This window comes from Oncorhynchus keta, chromosome 34, assembly GCF_023373465.1.
Source record: "Oncorhynchus keta strain PuntledgeMale-10-30-2019 chromosome 34, Oket_V2, whole genome shotgun sequence".
NCBI classification, from domain to species: Eukaryota; Metazoa; Chordata; class Actinopteri; order Salmoniformes; family Salmonidae; genus Oncorhynchus; species Oncorhynchus keta.
This window is the reverse complement of record NC_068454.1, coordinates 60,160,988-60,186,793: the sequence shown is the minus strand read 5'-3', so window position 1 is coordinate 60,186,793 and position 25,806 is coordinate 60,160,988. Positions and strand designations below refer to the sequence as shown.

General features: G+C 41.7%; 1 protein-coding gene across 2 annotated transcripts in view; it reads right to left on the bottom strand.

Annotated features, from left to right (window-relative positions):
* Positions 1-25,709, bottom strand: part of gabbr1a (gamma-aminobutyric acid (GABA) B receptor, 1a) — a 46,507-nt gene extending 20,798 nt beyond the window's left edge. Inside the window, exons 1-8 of one of the 2 annotated variants that reach the window (XM_052494214.1) lie at positions 24,832-25,709; positions 21,436-21,522; positions 21,117-21,181; positions 20,424-20,562; positions 15,633-15,818; positions 11,717-11,734; positions 7,312-7,472; positions 813-947 (exon numbers count right to left, since the gene is read on the bottom strand). In XM_052494214.1, coding sequence (XP_052350174.1) covers positions 813-947; positions 7,312-7,472; positions 11,717-11,734; positions 15,633-15,818; positions 20,424-20,562; positions 21,117-21,181; positions 21,436-21,514 — 783 coding nt within the window. In that variant the 5' untranslated portion in view covers positions 21,515-21,522; positions 24,832-25,709. The remainder of the gene's footprint in view (positions 1-812; positions 948-7,311; positions 7,473-11,716; positions 11,735-15,632; positions 15,819-20,423; positions 20,563-21,116; positions 21,182-21,435; positions 21,523-24,831) is intronic. The other variant, XM_052494215.1, reaches the window with a different exon arrangement.
* Positions 25,710-25,806: the final 97 nt, after the last annotated feature.

Sequence of the window (25,806 nt, the reverse complement as noted above, 5' to 3'; positions counted from 1 at the left end):
GTCGTGTTCATTATGCCCCAAATGGACTAAAACTGGGAGGGATTAACTGGATTTGTCCAATAAGAAAGACACATTTATGTTTTCCGTTGCTAAATGTTTTAAAATGTTTCACAGGATGTGCCAGTATTAACTTTTTTCTTATATTGGGTCAATGGGATTGGCTTTAAATGTAGACTGAGTTGCTACGTTAGGCTTTGGGAGATGCGAATACAGCCTACAATTGGAGCACCAAGAAGTCCCTTGATTCTGGTCTGTTTGATCCTTGGCTCTCTGATAGGCTTGTTTGACATGCAGAGAGTTACTCCTCCTAAGGGCTGAGCAGGGACAGAAATAAGTGTGTGGAGATTGGTGGTGGTGTTCACACACTCACTAAAGAGCCTGAACCCTTTGTGTGTGTGTGTGGGGGGGTCGACAGCTAGAGTGGGAACAAGGAGGCTGAGAGGAAGAGAACAGAGGAAATCAAGCAGACAGGCCCAAGGCACTAGTTGCTGGCAAGTGGAGGGAGTAAAGAGGAGATTGGAAAAGCTAGAAGAGATAGAGTGTTTAATGAAGGAGAGAGATGGATAGATAGGGAGATTTCATTTGTTCTCAATTAATTAGTTGGCTAAAAAGGTTGACTTAAGTTTAAGGTTGATTATGAGATTACGAGAGAGAGAAAGAGAGAGAGAGAGAGATAGGGAGAGAGGCAGAGAGAGAGAGAGAGAGAGAGAGAGAGAGAGAGAGGCAGAGAGAGAGAGAGGGAGAGAGGCAAAGAGAGAGAGCAAGAGAGAGACATGTAGAGCATGGGACACACACACACAATAGCTACCCACCACTATGAGGTTCCACATGCGAGCAGCCTCTGCTACCAGTGTGGATACGGAGCTGCAGCCGGGCATCAGGACAGTCTTGATGGGCTCTGTGTAGAGCAGATCATAGAGCAACTTGGTGGACTCACCCGGGTCACACTGAGAGAGAGAGAGTGAGAGAGAGAGAAAAGGGGAGGGGGGGAAATGGAGGGAGGAGGAGATGGAGGGAAATAAAAGGGGATATAGATGTGAGGAGAGAGGGGGAGATGGAGAAAGGGAGGGAGGAAAAAGAGGAGGAAGATTAGGAGAGAAATAGGGGGGAGGAGAAGAAGAGGGGAGGGATGAGAGATGTGGGAGAGTAAGTGAGGGGGTGGGTAGAGAACAGGGGTAGAGAGAGATGGAGAGAAGGGAGGGGAGAAGAAAGAAGAATATCAGAAACAGAAAGAGAAGAACAGAACAGTGATCGATATTCACCCTTATTGAGCGTCAGTATAAAAGTGGAAAAATATGGCCACAGAGAGAGTTAAATCGACCACGCTGTCCAAAAAGAGATGGGAAGAAAATGTAAATGCGCAAGGAGAGAAGGAGATATCACAAACAAAGCACATTCAAAAGCTCAAATGAATGTAAAATAAGCTTGAGGTGGACAAATTATCCACCACAGGCCTGTCAAACAAGGTTTTGAATAAGCCATCCCCATTCCAGTCCTCAGTAGGGCCAGATCTAAATCAGCCTGACACGTTTAATGGTGATTTACTGTGGAGGGGGAGAGAGAGGGGACAGAACTCCCATGCATTGCAGTTGAGTGTCACAAGCAATCCGGTTGTGGAAAACTGTGACTTAAACAACGGACATTATGGGCCCTGATTTGTGTGTTGGTTTGTCTGTTCCCGAGATGGAAATAGCGCACTCAAGATGCAAATGTGTTGGATGCAAAAATGGCCTGGTGATTTCAAGGGTGGTTGTTTGACTGTTAAAAACGTGGTTGTCTAATGCTACTGTCACTAGATTGTAGGATGTGATCTAGATATCATGACACCACCAAGTCCAATTGATCACAACGGAAGAGAAAGTGGCGTTTTGTTATCCTGTCACATCTGATAACATGTCAGGCAGTCATATCCTTTTCTCTGCCCCAGAGAACTCCTGGAGATGCCTGCCCTTGCAACAACAACAAAAATAGATGTCACATTTGCAGTTTGACATGTAAAATAGCCGTCTTCACACGTTGAGCTTAAATTTCACGTGAAACCATATTTTTGCGTGATTTAAATGTCGGAGTTCACATGTTAACACCACCTTTTCACATGTGAGGAGAATAACGTGTTTTTCATGTTATTGTAGTTTGTTGTCATGTTTGTTTCATGTTATTTCAGGTGTCATGTTATTGTAGTTTGTTGTTTGACATGTGAAAAACATTCCAACGTGAAAATCACATTTGCTGTTTCACATGTAAGAAAACCACGTGTGAAAAACATGTAAAAATCAAATTTGCATTTTCATATTTGAAAATATTTTAACATGTGACCTTGCAATTCCACATCTAAAGGAGACAATCTAATTTGCAGTTTCACATGTAAGAATACTCCACATTTACTCCAATGTTTGTAAACAAAGTAAATGTAAACAAATACTGTATAGCCTAAAAACATAGTTAAAACGATCATTTTGATATAATGGATGGTCAGTACTAGCATGGTCTATGGATATAAGAGTGGTTGCATTTCTCCAGCTCCATCCCTCAGCTGTTTCCAAAAACTGTGGCAAGGAAAACACATTGTTAATGTTTCAATTAAGGATTGCCACTTTAAACACTTTTAATTGAGTAACAGCATTGTTATATGGTGCAATCCTCTAGTGCAGGGGTAGGCAACCCTGTTCCTGGAGTGCTGCAGGTGCTGCAGGATTTTGTCACAACTAGGCACCACACATAACCAACTGAGCTAATTGATCAGTTCAGTGATTGCCTACATTCAACACACCTCATCTTCCAGGTTGGTTAAATGAAGAACATGAAGCGCCTGCGGCCCTCCAGGACTGGGGTTTCCTAATCCTGCTCTAGTGAGTGAGCTATGTTTGTGCCATTAATATGAAGCAACACTTCTGTAGTCCAGAACAACATTCTTAGTGTTCCAAACAAAAAGAATGATATTGAATGCAAAACATAAACCCCAAACTAATGATAGCAAAACAAAATCATTTTTAATTGCGGGAGCCAATGAATTGTAAGTTAATGCAACAAAAAAAAACAGTTTAAAAAAATTATGATAATGCAATTAAATAAAATGCCTCCCTGCCATTTTCCCTGTCTTTGGTTATGTTACCCTGGTCTTTGCTTTTCCTGTCTTTTTTCCAGTTGCAAATTTGGACAAATCCATTACAGCTACTTAGCACTCTACTGCTGTTTGGCCTCTGAAGCTAAGCAGGCTCCGTTCCTGGATGGGAGACCAGATGTAGCTGGAAGTGGTGAAAAATAAACATGTGAAAAAAAATGTCACGTTGGAGAAAAAATGTGAAATGTGAAACTTCACACGTGTCTGAAAACCATGTCTTTTTTTTGTAAGGTTGGTATGTATAACCCTCCCTTTTTCCACAAACACACATGCACTGTCCGTGGTGCTGAAACGATGCAACCCAATATTAGCGTCGGAGTTAGAATTACTGCGATACTACTCCAGCATCCAATCTATCCACCCATGAGACTTTGATGAGAAACCAATCTCACAGAAAGAGTAGGAGAAGAAGCCACATATGCTGATCTGCTTTATTCTCTTGAATTGCATTTCACATTGAATCATATAAAAGAAGTGTGAATATATAAGAGGACCAGTGGGATCTTATGTCTTATCTCAAGTCACTGTGAATTTCTAAATCTCATCCCAGTAATTAAATCTGGAGTACCACGTGAGTCATGGCGTTAAAATGGTGCATACATGATTTTGATACACACGTGTGTGCGGGCATGCGTTTTTTTATTTTATTTTATTTCACCCGCGTGTGGACCATGTGGACATATTAATCATTTTGGTCCCTGATTGAGTCCTATTATGTTCCAGCCGCCAATTAAAGGAGGAAGTGCGAGATTTTTGTATTTTATTTAAAACTTATTTTACCAGGTAAGTTGACTGAGAACACACTCTCATTTACAGCAACAACCTGGGGGATAGTTACAGGAGAGAGGAGGGGGGATGAACGAGGCAACAAGAAGCTGGCGATGATTAGGTGGCCATAATGGTGTGAGGGCCAGATTGGGTATTTAGCCAGGACACCGGGGTTAACACCCCTACTCTTACGATAAGTGCCATGGGATCTATAGTGACCACAGAGAGTCAGGACACCCGTTTAACGTCCCATCCGAAAGACGGCGCCTCTACACAGAGAGCACCTCTTCACGCCATTTCTCTACCTCTGTCTCCCTCCACCACAGTAAATAATTGATCAAAGTTATCAATCTCTGCTTTGATATAACCATGGCAACGGTCTAGAGAGGGTGAGTGGTGTGTCTGTGTATAGATCTCAATGTGCTGTAAATAGTCTAATGTTCTCTCCCTATACTACCACACAAGCAAACAAGCAGCGATCTACCCATGTAGATAGATAAAGAGATATGTTGCATTACAAATAAACGGTGTAAGTGTTCATCTACAGTAAAGTCTTCTTAATATTTCAGTGTTCAGTGTCTAATTATGTCATGGTATATTTGACGAGTCATCTTTTCCCAAGGCAAACAGATCGCACTTTAAAAGCTTCACTTGAACTATTGTGACCTTTAAATGAACACATTCTATTATTGAACATCATTATACATTCAAGCCAAGACCACTCACTGTATGAGCATTTCTTCACATTTGACATCCCAACCCCAGATATTATAAAGCAATTAAGAAGACAAGCAATTGGATGAAGTTGATTCTTATTTCTAAATCTCATGCTCAAAACAGAGTGTGAGTTATGATTGCCTGTGTTCTATTTGGTACTTGACCAAAAAAAACGATTCTGATTGGATAACAACTTACAGTAAAAAAAAAAAGTATCCGTATTTAATTCCATCTCCTAGAATTTCACTCTTAATGCCATAAACTGTTCATGAATATTTCAGCCAGGTGTGAAGCGTTCCCAATCCACTGATCGTCAAAGTGATCATCAAACCCAACTGTAATTAGCAATAACTGTACACTAGCACGCACCTGCAGGTTACTTTCAAGAAAATGTCACTGTCTGACGTGTGACATTGATTTTGTTCTAGTCCCGTATTGGTCTGTCACAAAGGTGTACATCTATTGGTTTGTCAAAACAAAAAGAGAACCATAAATCAACCAATGGGTGAGATTAATCCCATAAATTCCAGAATTCTAGATTTTAGAATATATTGTATTCTGTGGCCAGTACCATTGATTCACAGAACTGTTTCAAGTTAAATAATATGTATAGTCAGTATATTTGATATGTCCACAGCCTAACTGTATGTTCTGTATATGATTTTCAAACCCTGAATCTCAACACACACACATCTACCATATCTATTCATCCAAATTCTTATCTAATTGAAAGGAGAAAAATAAGAAGCCTGTTTGTTTCAATGGTAACTGTGTTGCCATGCCAACTTTCCTCTCCTCTCCGCTCTTCCCTCTTCTTTACAATGGGATTCCATTGCAGAGCCTTTTACACCAATCGGAAGAAAGTGAGCACCGCTCCCTAACCAGTCACAGCACAGTTAACTGTTTCAAGCCTGTGTGCTGTATGCCCGGGTGTAGTGGAGGCATCTGTCCTGTAGTATGATTGATATGGAAACCCAGTGGGAAGGATGGCTGTGTGTTAAAGCTAATGATGAAGTGGGAGGCAAAAACTGGGCCAGAAACAGTGGGAGACATATAGACGCGTAGTGAAGAGTGCTGACATTTGAAAATGCCTATATGATGAATGATTGATGGGAAACAAGCAGGGGGTGTTTTGTTCATTTAATAACATAAATATTTGGCTCTATCATTTCCAGGTTAGTAACTGGTGCTTCGTGGTCAGCTAGTAGTCAAATGGGACAGTGACGGTCAGCTAGTGGTCAAATGGGAGAGTGACGGTCAGTGACAGTCAGCTAGTGGTCAAATGGGACAGTGACAGTCAGCTATATGTGACATCTTATGCCGAGGAGACCTCTGCAGTGGCATTCTGTCCACTGAAGAAATGTCCCCTGTGCTTTGACACATAGACATTGGTCTTGACACATAGACATTGGTCTTGACACATAGACATTGGTCTTGACACATAGACATTGGTCTTGACACATAGACATTGGTCTTGACACACAGACATTGGTCTTGACACATAGACATTGGTCTTGACACATAGACATTGATCTTGACACAGACATTGGTCTTGACACATAGACATTGGTCTTGACACAGACATTGGTCTTGACACATAGACATTGGTCTTGACACATAGACATTGATCTTGACACAGACATTGGTCTTGACACATAGACATTGGTCTTGACACAGACATTGGTCTTGACACACAGACATTGGTCTTGACACATAGACATTAGTCTTGACACATAGACATTAGTCTTGACACATAGACATTAGTCTTGACACATAGACATTAGTCTTGACACATAGACATTAGTCTTGACACATAGACATTGGTCTTGACATACAGACATTGGTCTTTTTTATTTTTAAGACACATAACCTCCGAGCAGCCAGCTGATGCTTTGTGGTTGTCCAGTTTCATCGTGAAAGTTCCCTTTTTCCTATACCTGCACTGACGCTGAATTGCAGCAAGCCAATACCAGTGTCTGACTTGGCATTAGTTTAGTTTATCGTCCACCACCACTGAAATCGGGGAGGGGACTGTGGATCGGTCTCTGTCCATTCGTACATTAGCCACATGGGATATCTCAGACAGCACTATGCCGATTTTGACTACATTTTGGCCAATGATGCATCTTGCCATAGAGATCCAGCAATTACAAAATCACACTGATTGGCCTAAAGCTGGAGCTATGGTAATTAACTGAAATGTGTTAGTTGGGAGTGATATCTCAATTGGCCCAAGGGGGGCGCTACATTGTTTGTGGGGGATGACATGTTTACCATTGCCTTGTTTAAAAATGTAAAAAAATTGGCAACTGTGCAACAATTCTAAAAGGGGTAATATAATATGGCTTTTGGTACATAACTCCCTTGACAATATTAAATAAGTATGCTGCTGAGTTGTGACATTACTGCACCCACATGCTACAAGGGCAATGCATTCAAAGGAGTAGGCCTATGCCTGCTGGAATGCCTGCTGGAAATCAATAATCATGTTGGCAAGTTTTAACAATGTATAGACATGTAAAGAAGAAAGGCTCTAACTGAAATAGAAATGAAGTGTTCATGTATTTCATTTATCATATATCAATTACATTTCAACTGGTCTAGAGCCGTGTATAAAACCAAGAGAACGTTTTATTATCTTCTGCTTATGTGACTTCCACTTTTTAAACACAACAATGGATCTATTTGATCCAACATCTACTCACCATACTGTCATAGTATATCAACTCCAGTTCGTAATCCGGCAGAATATCCGTCCGGTTGTTCACCAGATCCAAAGCCATCTGCGCAGAGGGGAGACATGCTTGGCCGCCCGGCCAACCGCCGCTCATGGGGAAGAGAGCTCCGATGTAGAGTTTCTTCTTGCCTAAGGACGGGCACGGCCAGGAGAGGAAAAGTAAGGTGAGCGATGCTCGAAGTGCAATATGGCCGGACGCGACACTCGATAATTGCCGCAGACTTTTTCCAATTGTCGCCATGGTCAGGTAAATTGAATTGGAGCAATATCCGAATGTTGCAGTGGAGTTGGGTTCGTATTAGAATAATAGGAGATTGTGTTGTAATTAAAGTTTACAGAGACTTGAGGTGAATTTGCAATGAATCGCAATAGCATTTCATTGAAGAACTTTGTGCTCTCCAAAAAGTGGATTCACTTGGTCTCCACGCTAACAGACAGTTTAAGATTGTTAGTCAACAATAAGAAATTGCCTAGCTCGCCTGCTCTTTATATTATTTCAGTTGACTAATCGTTTCGACTGACAATTTGTCAGTGCAGAGGCGGATGATATACAACGCAAATAGTTCATGTTTTTATCGACGTTGAATGTTGGGTTTATAAATAGGGTATAACTTGTTTGGAAACCACGTTTGCCTCTTTTTGTTGTTCAGCAGGCAGAGTTCAATAATTCCAAAACCTAAGATGAAGTGTCCAATTAATTGGGTCCAGCAAATAAGTTGAATGCTTTTATTCAAGTGCTGTAAAAGCTAATGAGGCAGGATAGTTTCCCCTTCCGTCGCGATGGAGAATATTAGACAGACATTAAAATCATTCTAGTTCGTTATTTCTAATGATTCATAATCGCCATGATTTTGCACCGAAAGGTATGCGTGCGCGACCAGTCCAGACGGCAGAAAACGAGCTCCGGGTTGCGAATAACGTTTGAATTGTTCTTATTCTCTGGTTAATAAAATCAAATCGCACTATGCGTAATTTCAGGATTTTAAAATAATCTGTCCGTGCAACGACACGTATTTCCAATTGTAGAGGATTAAACGGAATGAGACGCGAAAGGTACATCATCCACTGCAGCAGAGGCTATGAGTGTGCGCGTGTGTGTGTGTGCATGTGTGTATGAGCGAGGACAGCACTGATGATATTTGCTAGTCGGTGAATGTGTAGAGACATCGAAAGAGCAAGTGGCGGGGGGCACTATAAACTGCAGTGCCTATTTACCAACTTTTGAATTGTGTGTGTGTGTGCGTGCGTGCGTGCGTGCGTGTGTGTATATGCGTGCGTGCGCATCACCTACATTCTACAATCAAAGAAGTTTGCAGCACCTAGTTTCTACAATCAAATAGTATTGGCAAACTCTCGGTATCTGTCACTCTCTAATTTATCTAATTTATCTTTTGCAAGCAATAGATTATTCAAATCAATATATAATGACTATGTTAACTTAACCTGGGAAAATAGAGGGTGAACTGATAGAAATCAAATATTGGAATATCAAATCAACATAGACTTTAGATTGACAGTGAGCCAAATCGATTCTCAACCACAACAATGCCTCACATGCTTCTCAGTTCTGTCTCAATAACCAATGAAAGGACATTCATTCACACGCCCACAAGCCAATAGAAAGAAAGACAATTCAATGCCTCAAGGGCTATTTTGAGAAATCAGCAAAAGCAGTGGACCTGTCATTGCATCAATCTCCCGGCTCTCCTTTTCCCTTCATCTAAGCTGACCTGGAGTCAGTCTGTGTGATGTATAGCCAAGGGCTGCTACTGTACAGGCTACAGCATACCTGCTGTTTGAACCGTCTGTCCACTTTAAAGCCTCCTCTCGTTGCCCTTTAATCGGCCAATGCAGCACTGTCCGCGTCCCAAATGCCTCCCTATTCCCTATGAAATAGAGCTCTGGTCAAAAGTAGTGTACTATAAATAATAGGGTGCAATTTGGGACGCAAGCCCACCGTTTCACTGTCAGCTCTGAGACAGGGCTCTCATACCCCCAGTAGGCCAATATCCATAACAGAATTAGAACCAGCTATAATAGAATGATAGAATTAGTCAGTAATGCTCCACTCCCATGACTTCACCTCTTCCATGGCTAAAATGTAACACCTGACTCATTGGCAACAGCTACTGGCACTCTGGGGACAAGAGAGTAAAGCCAATGCTATACATGTATTCCACCTTTGCTGAACAATTAGGCTGGCTTTAGGTTCTCTATGTAATATCACTGTAGAAATACTCGTATTGTGCACATTGGGATAATCAATACGATTACAGTGGAGTGGACTTACTACTGAATTGCATCTGAATACAGTAATAGTCAATAGCAGACCCAAAGCTACTAACTGTTATTCAGTATACTTGGCACAGGTGGCAATTCAACTCACAGCCCTTGTGTTGCCAGTCAGCACCATGCATGATCCAACCTCTAACCCGCTGAGCCATCTGTAGCCCACAATTACGTAGGACTCCTCTCTCTCTCTCTCTCTCTCTCTCTCTCTCTCTCTCTCTCTCTCTCTCTCTCTCTCTCTCTCTCTCTCTCTCTCTCTCTCTCTCTCTCTCCCTCCCTCCCTCCCTCCCCCTCCTCTCCCTCCCCCTCCCTCCCTCCCTCCTGTCTGAACTTTGCAGCATGCCATGTATTATTCACACCTGATATTTAAATGTGATTCCATTACGCGGCCAACTATATGCCAGCAAACACTGAACAGCACATAATGGGGTCTACATTTGACATGACAAGAGCACTGTGCAAAACAAAAACAATTTGAATAGACGGTATGGCAAATAATACAATGCTAGTTCCAAATACTGCAACTCTCAATTGGATTGCGCGCATGGTAGAGTTTACTTAAAGGGGCAATCTGCAATTCAAACAAAAACTAAATCAAAGTGGTCACCTCGCCACTGGTTTTGATAAATATGAGGGATGGGGCTGGAGAAATGTAACCACTTTCAAATTCATGGACAGAGCTATGAATGCAGGGACTGACTATCTATGATAGTACGATCATAGTTTCATGTTTTTAAGCTATACAGTGTTTTTTTACAGTTGTATTGTTTATAAATATTGGAGTAAAACGAGATTATACTGTATTTTGGGTTCTGATGTGGTATGACCTTTATGAGTGATATTCTTCAATAATCAATATAATACACGTACTGTATAAATCCAAAAGTTGATGTAGCAACTACAGATTGCCCCTTTAACTCTGGTTAAATAATCTCCTCCTTATAAGGCACATCGTTGAAGCAAAGCTTCACATTAAATCACGCTGCAGATTGTAATTTTACGGTGCAGATTTTGTTTGTACAGATCTATGCTCGTATGTGTGACTAAAATGTCGCCCACAGTCTTAGAAGCAAAACACTGTCGCAACACCTCTCCCAGAGCTATCTATTATATCAGCTGTATCAGTGGTGGAATCCAGTGTTGTACAGGCATCCCTATTCTGGTTAACCTATAAGAACGCAGGGCTTAAGATCACAGAAGAGAGATTTTTCTGACTTCCTCTGACTGCTGCTAACACACACACACACACACACACACACACACACACACACACACACACACACACACACACACACACACACACACACACACACACACACACACACACACACACACACACACACACACACACACACACACACACACACAAACACACACACACCTCCACACACACCCACCCACCCCCACAAACACACATACACACACACACCTCCACACCTCCACACACACCCACACACACACCTCCCCACAAGGACACAGACAGGCCTGGGCGTTAACCTTTACCCAGCTAAGAAGACAGTAAGTAGGTGAGTAAGTCATTCAAAGAGAGTGAATGAGAGAGAAAAGGAGAGAGTAAGTCTGGTTCACATTTCATGGAGATTTTGGAAGAAAATGTGCTTTCTATGCACTGATAGGACAGGTTGGCGCAGGAGAAGACTAAGTTGAAATGAGTGCGTAATGTTGTTGTTAATGGTTGATAATAATCATGAAAATATTATTAGTGAAAATCTGAGTTTTACCCCGGTATCTTACGACAGGCATATAACAGGTAGCCTCGAAGACATGGATGTCGATTAAGGCAGCACCCCGCACCTCTTTGATTCAGAGAGGTTGGGTTAAATGTGGAAGACACATTTCAGTTGAATACATTCAGTTGGAAAAATGACTAGGTATCCCCCTTTCCCTAATTCTAATCAGTTTAAATCCTTCACCAGCAGAATTACTGGTCAGCATAAGGCACCCTGCTCAGAAATTATGTACTACTGCCCTCTTGTGCTTAACAGAAGCATTACAACTTTTTGCAACATTTGTTTCACTGAGCTTTGACATTGATAGATAACCCAACCAAAACCAATCTCTCTTACCTTTGTAGTTTCTGTCATCTATGGCAAGCAAATAGAAAAGGCAAAATTACATTTGTTAATAGTTCAAATGGTTTGGTGACTGGTAGTGTATGTAAATGTTTGTGAATTGTTTCATTCTTCATGGATTGATGCACTATACGTGTTACTCACTACACATGTACAGTACTCCATGCTCCTTATATTAACATCAGTATGCGGGCTACTTTTACTGTATTGTCTGTATACCCTGTGGAAGTGACGGCCACTTCCGCTTTTCTTTTCTTTTCTTTCTTTTGATTTATTTCACCGTTATTTAACCAGGTAGGCCAGTTGAGAACAAGTTCTCATTTACAACTGCGACCTGGCCAAGATAAAGCAAAGCAGTGCGACAAAAACAACAACACAGAGTTACACATGGGATTAACAGACGTACAGTCAATAACACAATATAAAAATCTATATACTGTGTGTGCAAATGGAGTAAGGAGGTAAAAGGCAATAAAAAGGCCAATAGTAGCGAAGTAATTACAATTTAGAAAATTAACACTGGAGTGATAGATGTGCAGATGATGATGTGCAAGTAGAAGTACTGGTGTGCAAAAGAGCAAAAATACGTCAATAAAAACAATATGGGGATGAGGTAGGCAGTTGGATGAGCAATTTACAGATGGGCAATTTACAGATGGGCTGTGTACAGCTGCAGTGATTGGTAAGCTGCTTTGACAGTGAGGGAGATTTAAGTCTCCAACTTCAGCGATTTTTGAAATTCGTTCCAGTCATTGGCAGCAGAGAACTGGAAGGAAAGGCAGCCAAAGGAGGTGTTGGCTTTGGGGATGACCAGTGAACTATACCTGCTGGAGTGCGTGCTATGGGTGGGTGTTGTTATGGTGACCAGTGAGCTGAGATAAGGCTTGGCTTCAGCAAATACTTATAGATGACCTGGAGCCAGTGGGTCGACGAATGTAGAGAAGGCCAGCCGACGAGAGCATACAGGTCGCAGTGGTGGGTAGTATATGGAGCTTTGGTGACACAACAGATGGCACTGTGATAGACTGTATCCAGTTTGTTGAGTAAAGTGTTGGAGGCTATTTTGTAAATGATATCGCCAAAGTCGAGGATCGGTAGGATAGTCCGTTTTACGAGGGTATGTTTGGCAGCGTGAGGGAAGGAGGCTTTGTTGCGAAATAGAAAATGTTGAGAAATAGGCCGATTCTAGATTTAATTTTGGATTGGAGATGCTTGATATGAGTCTGGAAGGAGAGTTTACAGTCTAGCCAGACACCTAGGTATTTTTAGTTGTCCACATATTCCTAAGTCAGAACTGTCCAGAGTAGTGATGCTAGTCGGGCAGGCGGGTGCGGGCAGAGATCGGTTGAAGAGCATGCATTTAGTTTTACTAGCGTTTAAGAGCAGTTGGAGGCCACAGAAGAAGTGTTGTATGGCTTTGATGCTCGTTTAGAGGTTTGTTAAAATTAACACAGTGTCCAAAGAAGGGCCAGATGTATACAGAATGGTGTCGTCTGCGTAGAGGTGGATCAAGGAATCACCCGCAGCACGAGCAACATCGTTGATATGTACAGAGAAACGAGGCGGCCTGAGAATTGAACACTGTGGTGCCCCCATAGAGACTGCCAGAGGTCCGGACAACAGGCCCTCCGATTTGACACACTGAACTCTATCTGAGAAGTAAACCAGGCCAGGCAGTCATTTGAGAAACCAAGTCTGCCGATATACAGTGATTGACAGAGTTGAAAGCCTTGGCCAGGTCTAATGAAGACGGCTGCACAGTCCTGTCTTTTATCGATGGCGGTTATGATATCATTTAGTACCTTGAGGGTGGCTGAGGTGCACCCGTGACCAGCTTGGAAACCGGATTGCACAGCAGAGAAGGTACGGTGGGGTTAGAAATGGTCGGTAATCTTTTTATTAACTTGGCTTTCGAAGACTTTAGAAAGGCAGGGCAGGATGGATATCGGTCTGTAACAGTTTGGGTCTAGAGTGTCACCCCCTTTGAAGAGGGGGATGATCACGGCACCTTTCTAATCTTTAGGGATCTCAGTCGACATGAAAGAGAGGTTGAACAGACTAGTCATAGGGGTTGCAACAATGGCGGCGGATAATTTTAGAAAGAGAGGGGCCAGATTCTACAGCCGAGCTGATTTGTACGGGTCCACGTTTTGCAGCTCATGTCCCAAAATCTCTTGAATGGGCTTCAAGATTCTATCATAAAATTCAGGAAAACGCGGTCATTTATATTGTATATATACAATATATATACACTTCCAGTCAAAAGTTTTGGCACACCGACTCATTCCATTTTTTCTATTTTCTACCATGTAGATGTAGAATAATAGTGAAGAAATCAAAACGATGAAATAACACATATGGAATCATGTTGTAACCAAAAAAGTGTTAAACAAAATATATTTTATATTTGAGATTCTTCAAAGGAGCCACCCTTTGCCTTGATGACAGCTTTGCACACTCTTGGCGATAAGGACGATAAGAACCAGTTAGTTACAGGCCGTCTAATGTTTTATATCTCAGATTACAGTTTTTTTTGCCAGCCAGTACTTTTTGAAAATGAAAACAATATAAAAACTAAATGGAGACCTGCAAGCTTACGAAATAGAGAAATATACAGCTGATTGGTGGGAGATGTAGTTGATGTGTGTAGTTCAAATGAGATGGTTGTAAATTCTCGGCTTCGTGCTTCTTCTTCGACGTCAAATACGTTGAAGTAAATTCATACCAAAATACATATACATTTGAACAAAACATTCTTAGCCTACAAAATGAGAACACAGATGTAAAATTGATGTCACTTTCATTGGGTATTACACAATCATTCACAATTATTCATAAAATATGGCTTGTGTCCACCAGGTGGCAGTACTATAACTCCCTGTTTAAGACAACTACACAGAACAGGGGGGTGAATGTCAATTGGATTTCTTGGATTTCTCGCATCCTCCCTTCTTGTCTCCTTCTCAGAATGAGGAGAGGAACCGAGGTGAGGAACCTCTGATCTTCTCCGCCGTTGTGTTTTGAGAAGGAGGCAAGGAGAGGATGCGAGGAGTCAAGGAAATACAATTGACATTCATCCAAAGAAGCTGAATACTTATCATTTCTACCTATACACACCTATGATTTGCACACAAAACAAAGCATATACACCATTGTAGAATACATGCATGGACACACAACTATAATGACAATATATCAATGTACACTTGAGTGTACAAAACACCTGCTGTTTCAATGACATAGACTGACCAGGTGAATCCAGGTGAAAGCTATGATCCCTTATTGATGTCACTTGTTAAATCCACTTCAATCAGTGTAGGTGAAGGGGAGTCAGGTTAAAGAAGGATTTTTAAGCCTTGAGACAATTGAGACATGGATTGTGTGTGTGAGCCATTCAATGGGTGAATGAGCAAGACAAAATATTTAAGTGCCTTTGAACGGGGTATGGTAGTAGGTGCCAGGCGCACCGGTTTAAGTGTGTCAAGAACTTCAACGCTCCTGGGTTTTTCACTCTCAACAGTTTGTATCAACATTGGTCCACCACCCAAAGGACACCCAGCCAAAATGGCCCAGAATCCCTATGGAACACTTTCAACACCTTGTAGAGTCCATGTCACGACAAAAATGAAGCTGTTCTGAGAGAAAAAAGGGTGCAACTCAATATTATTGAGTTGATGACATCAATAAGGGATCATAGCTTTCACCTGGATTCACCTGGTCAGTCTATGTCATTGAAACAGCAGGTGTTCCTCGTGTTTTGTACACTCAGCGTATATAGGTTTGTCTATGTATGTTTCCATGGAGTATATGTGTTGATTCTCCATTTCTAAGCTAAACCAAAGCATTTAATATCAACACTAATATCACAAATGAATAACAGGAAAAGATTGGGATTCCATTCCGCACTTACAGAGGCAGACAGGTTTGGGTGAGTCCCATTTGCCCAGCTTGGTGCAGTGTGTGATGTTCCTGCCCTCCAGCATGAAGCCAGCATGGCAGCTGTAGTGCAGCACGGTGCCCTCCACCGGTGGCCCAGGGGGCTTCAGCGCCACCCTCCCATTCTCCAGGGACGTCCACACACGAGGGCACAGCAGCACTGGGAGAGAGATGGGCAGAGTAGTGGGAGGAAGGTCAGTGGGAATGACAGCAGTCATATTTACAAGACATGTACTAACTGCCAGTGTGTTTCTGCTCTCTTGCCAACTCCTTATGGAACAAATATGGCAGGACTTGGCAAGAGAGCAGAAAACAGATTGGCACCCAGGCTACTACGGTACCAGTGTTCATTTTGGCAGCTTTTTTCTATTTAGTTTTAGTCTTCAAAGATATTTCAGTCATATTTTAGTAATTTCCTTCTTCGTTAGTTTTAGTTATTATCAGTTGACCAAAGAAAATTGGACAATTTTTGTTTCGTTTTAGTCTGTGCATTTTTTCCCCAATTAAATAATTAATACACCACATGGCCAAAAGTATGTGGACACCTCCTCGTCGAACATCTCATTACAAAATCATGGGCATTAATGTGGAGTTGGTACCCCCTTTGCTGCTATAACAGCCTCCACTTTTATGGGAAGGGCTTCCACTAGATGTTGGAACATTGCTGCGGGGACTTGCTTCCATTCAGCCGCGGTCGGCGTTCCAATTCATCCCTTAAAGGTGTTCGATGGGGTTGAGATCAGGGCTCTGTGCAGGCTAATCAAGTTCTTCCACAGCAGTCTCGACAAACCATTTCTGTATGGACCTCACTTTGTGCGCAGGGGATATTGTCATGCTGAAACAGGAAAGGGCCTTCCCCAAACTGTTGCCACAAAGTTGGAAGCATAGAATTGTCTAGAATGTCATTGTATGCTGTAGCGTTCAGATTTTCCTTCCCTGGAACTAAAGGGTCTAGCCCAAACCATGAAAAACAGCCCGAGACCATTATTCCTCCTGCACCAAACTTTAAAGTTGGCACTATCCATACGGGCAGGTAGTGTTCTCCTGGCATCCTCCAAACCCAGATTAGTCAGTCGGACTGCCAGATGGTAAAGTGTGATTCATCACTCCAGAGAATGCGTTTCCACCGCTCCAAAGTCCAATGGCGGCGAGTTTTACACCACTCCAGCCAACGCTTGGCATTGCGCATGGTGATCTCAGGCTTGTGTGCGGCTGCTCGGCACTTACAGCTGACCAGGGCATCTCCAGCAGGGCAGAAATATGACAAACTGAGTTGTTGGAAGGTTGGCATCCTATGACGGTGCCATGTTGGAATGTTGCTGAGCTCTTCAGCAAGGCCATTCTACTGGCAATGTTTGTCTATGGAGATTGCATGGCTGTGTGCTCAATTTTATTCAAATGTCAGCAACGGGTGTGGCTGAAATAGCCGAATCCACTCATTTGAATGGGTGTCCACATATTTTTGTATATATCTTCCATCATGTGCACATTCAGCTAGACTTGTCCAACTAGGCCTACTATCCCTGAATATAGCTGACACATTGCTATTGCGGCCGATTGTAACCAATGTCAGCCATGATTTACCATATATAGTGGGGCAAAAAAGTATTTAGTCAGCCACCAATTGTGCAAGTTCTCCCACTTAAAAAGATGAGAGAGGCCTGTAATTTTCATCATAGGTACACTTCAACTATGACAGACAAAATGAGAAAAAAAATTCCAGAAAAATCACATTGTAGGATTTTTTGATGAATTTATTTGCAAATTATGGTGGAAAATAAGTATTTGGTCAATAACAAAAGTTTATCTCAATACTTTTTTATATACCCTTTGTTGGCAATGACAGAGGTCAAACGTTTTCTGTAAGTCTTCACAAGGTTTTCACACACTGTTGCTGGTATTTTGGCCCATTCCTCCATGCAGATCTCCTCTAGAGCAGAGATGTTTTGGGACTGTTGCTGGGCAACACGGACTTTCAACTTCCTCCAAAGATTTTCTATGGGGTTGAGATCTGGAGACTGGCTAGGCCACTCCAGGACCTTGAAATGCTTCTTACGAAGCCACTCCTTCATTGCCCGGGTGGTGTGTTTGGGATCATTGTCATGCTGAAAGACCCAGCCACGTTTCATCTTCAATGCCCTTGCTGATGGAAGGAGGTTTTCAATCAAAATCTCACGATACATGGCCCCATTCATTCTTTCCTTTACACGGATCAGTCGTCCTGGTCCATTTGCAGAAAAACAGCCCCAAAGCATGATGTTTCCACCCCCATGCTTCACAGTAGGTATGGTGTTCTTTGGATGCAACTCAGCATTCTTTGTCCTCCAAACACGACAAGTTGAGTTTTTACAAAAAAGTTATATTTTGTTTTAATCTGACCATATGACATTCTCCCAATCTTCTTCTGGGTCATCCAAATGCTCTCTAGAAAACTTCAGACGGGCCTGGACATGTACTGGCTTAAGCAGGGGGACACGTCTGGCACTGCAGGATTTGAGTCCCTGGCGGCGTAGTGTGTTACTGATGGTAGGCTTTGTTACTTTGGTCCCAGCTCTCTGCAGGTCATTCACTAGGTCCCCCTGTGTGGTTCTGGGATTTTTGCTCACCATTCTTGTGATCATTTTGACCCCACGGGGTGAGGTCTTGCGTGGAGCCCCAGATCGAGGGAGATTATCAGTGGTCTTGTATGTCTTCCATTTCCTAATAATTGCTCCCACAGTTGATTTCTTCAAACCAAGCTGCTTACCTATTGCAGATTCAGTCTTCCCAGCCTGGTGCAGGTCTACAATTTTGTTTCTGGTGTCCTTTGACAGCTCTTTGGTCTTGGAGTGTGACTGTTTGAGGTTGTGGATAGGTGTCTTTTATACTGATATATACCGTGCTTCTACACCTGCATTGCTTGATGTTTGGGGTTTTAGGCTGGGTTTCTGTACAGCACTTTGAGATATCAGCTGATGTACGAAGGGCTATATAAATACATTTGATTTGATTTGATTTAATAACAAGTTCAAACAGGTGCCATTAATACAGGTAACAAGTGGAGGACAGAGGAGCCTCTTAAAGAAGAAGTTACAGGTCTGTGAGAGCCAGAAATCTTGCTTGTTTGTAGGTGACCAAATACTTATTTTCCATCATAATTTGCAAATAAATTCATTAAAAAATCCTACAATATGATTTTCTGGATTTTTTTCTTCTCATTTTGTCTGTCATGGTTGAAGTGTACCTATGAAGAAAATTACAGGCCTCTCTCATCTTTTTAAGTGGGAGAACTTGCACAATTGGTGGCTGACTTAATACTTTTTTGCCCCACTGTAAGCTACGAAGCCTTGGCTAGAGGTTAAACAATTTAGCTATACAGCTCTTTTCTCCCAATCATAACCATTGGATGGGGGTAAATAACAGTGATTTCTTTAAAAGGGGAAGAATCTGAGCTTTCCAACAATGCCAGAATTATTACTGTACTCCCAACCTTGTCTCCAGGCTCCAATTGCTGATGCATAGAGCCTGGTAACAGTGGGGACCGTTTGGGATTTGCTGAGTGACATGATAATCAATTCAAATTCTGAGCAAATCACACGACTATGAGGAGTGGCTCCAAATCGAAGCAGAAAAGTTTTGTTATGGTGCATCACATATCGCCGTTCATGCTAATAGCTAGCCAACGTAACTCTGCTAGCTGTCCTGTAACACGATGTCACTGAATGCTGTTTATACACTTCAGATATAGCAGACTCTGGAATATCCATATTGCACGAGCTAATCGAGTTCTCTTTGTTGCCCCCGAATGCAGCACACTTAGAGGGAGGTTCTAAGGGTTGCGCTAGATGGTGATGGGCTGAGAGATCAGCCAATTAAAACCAGTGGTTGTTTCGTCCGCTCCTGCCATAGGCTTCCTGTCAAGTCCCGTTCTGAGGCGTTCGGAAACCAGATGGTTCGACAGAAAGAAAGCCAGGCGGTCGGCTAATACTCCTAATACTCAGTAAATAGCATTAATATTTCCAATCTGAAATACACTGCGCTCACATTTGCTGACAATGAGAGGATCAACACAGATGAGGAAGGCGACATGGGAAAATAGAGCTCTCAATCTGATGTGATCAAAGCAAAAATAGTCTACATTGAAATAAGAGAGATTAAACATGATTGTTTCTAGTAAAGGTTAGTTACAATTGAAGTGTCCTGGCCTGCTGGCTATGCATCAGTTTAAAAAAAAATGATGGGTGACTGAAGTGACATGTGTGGGAGAACTGGGCAGATCAGCTCAATCAGACCATGCAACTGAAAGATGTTCATTCTGCCAAAGAGAGGATTGCATTACATATTCTGCAAAGGCATGCATATGTATGATTGGAAAGAACAGACAAAAAGGAGCTTCATGTCAATTTGAATGTGCATTTGTCTCGTGTGGAATTCTCATATCGTTACATTTTCATCAACTGAAATGAAAACGAATTTGTTACCATTTTCAGTAGTTTTTTTAATGTCTTCTCGTTATCGTCATTAGTTTTCATCAGGAAAAATAGGTTGTTGACAAATATTTTGTCATAGTCATTGTTGACGACATGAGCACTAAGTTACAGAGCAGAGTGGCGCACAATAATCAATGATACATCAAAGATATCCTTAAGTGGTAGCAGTAATATAGTCCAGTCAATCCAGGGATTCCATCTGACAGGCATTGAAGAGGGAATTTACCCTTAGATTTACCCTTAGAGTGACACTGAAGTCAAGCGGGTAGGCTGTAAATAAAGTAGAGAGTACTTACAACATCTGCTGTGCAGTGTGATGTCGGTCCATGTGCCGTTGGGAAGGCACTTCCTGACCTTAGGGCCCACTATGACCCTGTTCCCCCTGCAGATGTACTCTATCTCGTAGTCCACTGGTAGGATCTGCACATTGCGGATCTACACACATAAATAGATGACATAGATTGATGTTTAGCTATGTCTTTAAATATGTACATCACCTGACTAATGAGTCATTTTTCCTATAGGCTTCAATGCGTTGCTATGATTAGGACAACAACAACATAGTAGACACTAAATATGGCCATGCTAGAGAGAACCAACGGGGCGATTACGTCAGAATTGACAAGAAAATATATGAGCTATTTCTACTTTATCTAGGGTTGGATATGATTAAAGGTAGAACTGATAGTACTGTGATAATAGTGATAGTACTGTGATAGTAGTGATAGTACTGTGATAACAGTGGTAGTACACTCTTGGAAAAAAGGGTTCCAAACAGGTTCCCCGGTTGTCCCCACAGAAGAGCCCTTTTTGGTTCCAGGTATAACTCTTTTGGGTTCCTTGTCGAAACCCCTGTGGAAATAGTTTTACCTGGCACCAAAAAGGGTTCTTCAAAGGGTTCTCCTATAGGGACAGCCGAATAACCCTTGTAGGTTCTAGATAGCATCTTTTTTTCAAATTGTACTGTGATGGTATTGAGAGTACTGTACCTGTTCTTGTGTGAGGCCTCTGTAGCGGATGCCTCCATCTCTGGGAGGACGGATGATGGCACAGCCTAAACAGGAGACAAGAGAAAGACATGATGAGTAGAAGAATAATCACTTACAATAGTCTACATTACAGTCATGAGATATATTACACTTCAATTATAATCATCACTTCATCTAATGCCTTCATCCATTCATTCAACAACATTGTAAGGATGCTCCATTTAGGTCATTTTGCAATCTCCACGGTTTTTCTAACTGCTAACACACTTGCACAAACACAAGTTGCACGCACATGTACACACACAAACACAATAATTACCTCCAGTTGTTGAATTATGCATGGCCACAACAAGAGATGGCAGAGCATACAGAATTATAAGAAACAATAGCTGTGCCATTTCTGAATCTGGAGAGAGAGGGAGAGAGAGGGAGAGAGAGAGAGAGAGAGAGAGAGAGAGAGAGAGAGAGAGAGAGAGAGAGAGACTAAAGGATTAAATAAGAAGATAATGAAATTAAGCGACAGAGAGAGAAGGTAGTTTTAAACAGCCTTTACACAGTAGTACAGTCATTATATTGTAACAAAGACCTCAAGTCCATTGGAGGAAACAACATTCATAATGGGACAGTCTTATCAAACACATACACTACAGGTTAAACATTTTAGAACACCTCCTCATTCAGGGGTTTTTCTTTATTTGTACTATTTTCTGCATTGTAGAAAGACATCACAACTATGAAATAACACATATGGAATCATGTAGTAACCCAAAAAGTGTTGAACAAATCAAAATATATTTTATTTTTGAGATTCTTCAAATAGCCACCCTTTGCCTTCACATTGGCTGATGTAAAAAGGGCTTTATAAATACATTTGATTGACGACAGCTTTGCACACTCTCAACCAGCTTCACCTGGAATGCTTTTCCAACAGTCTTGAAGGAGTTCGCACATATGCTTGTTGGCTGCTTTTCCTTCATTCTGCTGTCTGACTCATCCCAAACCATCTCAATTTGGTTGATGTCAGGGGATTGTGGTGGCCAGGTAATCTGATGCAGCACTCCATCACTCTTCTTCTCGGTAAAATAGGCCTTACACAGCCTGGAGGTGTGTTGGGTCATTGTCCTGTTGAAAAACAAATGATAGTCCCACTAAACCCAAACCAGATGGGATGGCGTATTGCTGCAGAATGCTGTGGTAGCTATGCTGGTTAAGTGTGCCTTGAATTCTAAATCAATCACAGAGAGTGTCATCAGCAAAGCACCCCCACACCATTACACCACCACCTCCATGCTTCACGGTGGGAACCACACATGCAGAGATCATCCGTTCACCCACACCGTGTCTCACAAAGACATGGTGATTGGAACCAAAAATCTACAATTTGGACTCCAGACCAAAGGACAAATTTCCACCAGTCTAATGTCAATTGCTCGTATTTCTTTGCCCAAGCAAGTCTCTTCTTATTATTGGTGTCCTTCAGTAGTGGTTTCTTTGCAGCAATTCAACCATGAAGGCCTGATTCACACAGTCTCCTCTGAACAGTTGATGTTGAGATGTGTCCAGTCATGATGGACTGTTGTTTCTCTTTGTTTATTTGAGCTGTTCTTGCCATAATATGGACTTGGTCTTTTATCAAATAGGGCTATCTTCTGTATACCCTCCCCCCCCTACCTTGTCACAACACAACTGATTGCCTCAAATGCATTAAGAAGGAAAGATATTCCACAAATTAACTTTTAAGAAGGCACACCTGTTAATTGAAATGCATTCCAGGTGACTACCTCATGAAGCTGGTTGAGAGAATGCCAAGAGTGTGCAAATCTGTCATCAAGGAAAATGGTGGCTACTTTGAAGAATCTCAAATATAAAATATATTTTGATTTGTTGAACACTTTTTTGGTTACTACATGATTCCATGTGGTTTTTTTTCATAGTTTTGATGTCTTCACTATTATTCTACAATGTAGAAAATAGTTTTTTTTAATGAATGAGTAGGTGTTCTAAAACTTTTCACCGGTAGTGTAATTCATAACCATTGACAAGGACAACCCAGATGATCATCTAAACCAGTGACCAAACAAAAACATACACCAACCTTCATATGTACACTATTCATCTAGTAACAAAAACCTCACCTACAGCAGTTTAGTGAGTAGTACTCCTACCACTAAAGACCAGTGTGTTAGTTGTTACTAATATGTACTCGCTCCATGCGCTATAATGAGACAGTATGAGAGCAGAACTCACTCTGCCATAACCCTTTGCATAATGGAGTGGGGTAGGTCAAGACCGCTCACTCATTCCAACAGTGTGTTTTCAGTGCTAACACAGCCGACACACCAGCCATACGAGTGTATACTAAAGTATAAATACACCTAAATATAGCCACTCGTTTGAAGTGCTGAATAATGAATGCAACTTCATCATGTTGTCACACAGAGAGATGGAGAGAGAGAGAGAGAGAGAGAGAGAGAAAGAGGGAGAGAGGAACAAAGCTCCACAGTGAGACAGATGGTGGGAAGGAAGGGAAGGGTAGTGGAGGAAGACAGACAGACACTGTTGGATACTTCATTAGCATTATGGTGAATTTATAGAGCACTAACAAGAGCATGCAGGAGGAGACAGACACGGAGAGAAAGAGAGAAAAGGTGGGAAATGCAATGAAAATTATGTGTGAGACAGAGAGAGAGAGAGAGAGAGAGAGAGAGAGAGAGAGAGAGAGAGAGAGAGAGAGAGAGAGAGAGAGAGAGAGAACACAGTGGGAGACACTCCTCACATACTGAGATACATAAAAGCAAACTGTGTGAGAGTGGTATGGATCAGACAGCTTAAAATATATCAAGCTAGCCAGCTTCATAAATATTATGGTAATGTCAGTGGCCTATATTAAATCAACAAACTGTGCTGTAGCTTTAGGTGCAGCAAAATTAATTGCAGCACCATGGACAGCGGATGTATCTGAACAAAAGATTCCAACTGGGACGAGCATAGAGAAACAGATATTTCAGGACCATGGACAGCATCCACGGCATCACAGATACGTATCTAAGCCAGAGACCAAAACGGCGACACACAACATTTCATCCAAGAGATGTAGTTTATTTATTAAGCAAGCCACATCTGATATGCTATTAGAAACATTGAAAATGTGAAAAATAGCCATATGTTTACAATGGTGTGCAGGTGGATTTAAACATCGAGACACGTTCACTGGACTGATATCGCATACAAACGCTTTAATGATGGTCGCTCTTAGGGTGCTACCAACAGTAGGCTACTGGTAATTGCTGGTCCGTGTTGACACGGCCGGGAATCCTTGACGGCCTATCGAAGAAGGCCAGCCCTATATCCGTTTGCAGAATTCAGATTTGAGAAGTTCGGATTTCATGTCAATTCTAGCATGCCATACATTCCCATAGCCTAAAAACATGAACTGAAAATGTGCTAAATATATCTAAAGATAAACTCACGTCATTAATAGGTAGGACTGTGTGTTATATTATGCTACGATAAAAAAAAAACATGTACAGTCGTTCCTGCTTGGCGAAACTTGTCATTTACGAGAATACAAATTACATAGGCTAGAGTAGACCTGTCATCTGGATACAAATATAATACAGTCAAATCTATGCAAGCTTGATTACTTAGAATTATGCACGATTGTTTAGGTTGCATACTAAGTAAGAGATTGTAGCATGTAATCATGTGTACTTACAAATACTTTCAACGCGCTCAATCAAGATGACCGTATGTCCGTCGGTTGCGACTCGTTTGGGAACACCCAAATGTCGAATTATTTGGTCAAATGTGCTTCTTTGCAACGTATTGTATGGCTATGTTTTTATGGCTACAAATGTACAATCCGGTCCCCATGCATAGGCTATACATTGAATGTCAAAAGCAACCGTATTAATCAGTCTATTGCCATCTACTTCAATTTCGTATGGTGAAAAGTCAGAAACGAATAATGTACATATAAATACACGCACTATATACAATCGCTTCCCCATGTACGACGAAACACCGAATCCTTACACTCCCTCCCTTTTTTCTCTCTCAATACAATCTCCAGCTAATTCACGACGTCATGATGGAGAGACGTACGTAGGTAAGCCTACCGTGCGTAAAAGTAATTTTCTCACGCACACATCTCCTTATCCAAGATGCATGTTGAGGTATTGGCCCACGCCAGCAAATCGTGATCATGGCAAATCTAAGAGCTTTAATTTTATGATAAGCGTTGTGGAGTTATCCTAATCGGTAAGTATTTATTGGCAATAAGCAACATGGAAGATTCCCAAAATGTGCAATTTGAGCCAGTATTAAGCCTTTGTAAAGCCTTCAGATCCTATGTCAATAAAGCAGGAATAAGTCGTTTTTACAACATTGACCTCTATTTTCAGCTTTAGTAAAACCAGAGATGTTCTTATAACACAGGCTTTGGTACCCATCTCCCTCACCCTCCTCTCCTGACATCTATTCTGAGAGTACCCGACTCCTTCATATCCTGTTGAATAATTGAAGCAGGGGGATAAAAGATAACTCATCTCTTTTCCTGTCTCCTCCCAACTCTCGCTTTTTTTCTGCAAAACCCACATTTTTCTCCTCTTCTAAATCTGAAATTTAGTATCACATCCTCATCCGTAGATGGTGTTGAAGTACAGTATGAAGTAGAAGACATATTGCAAAA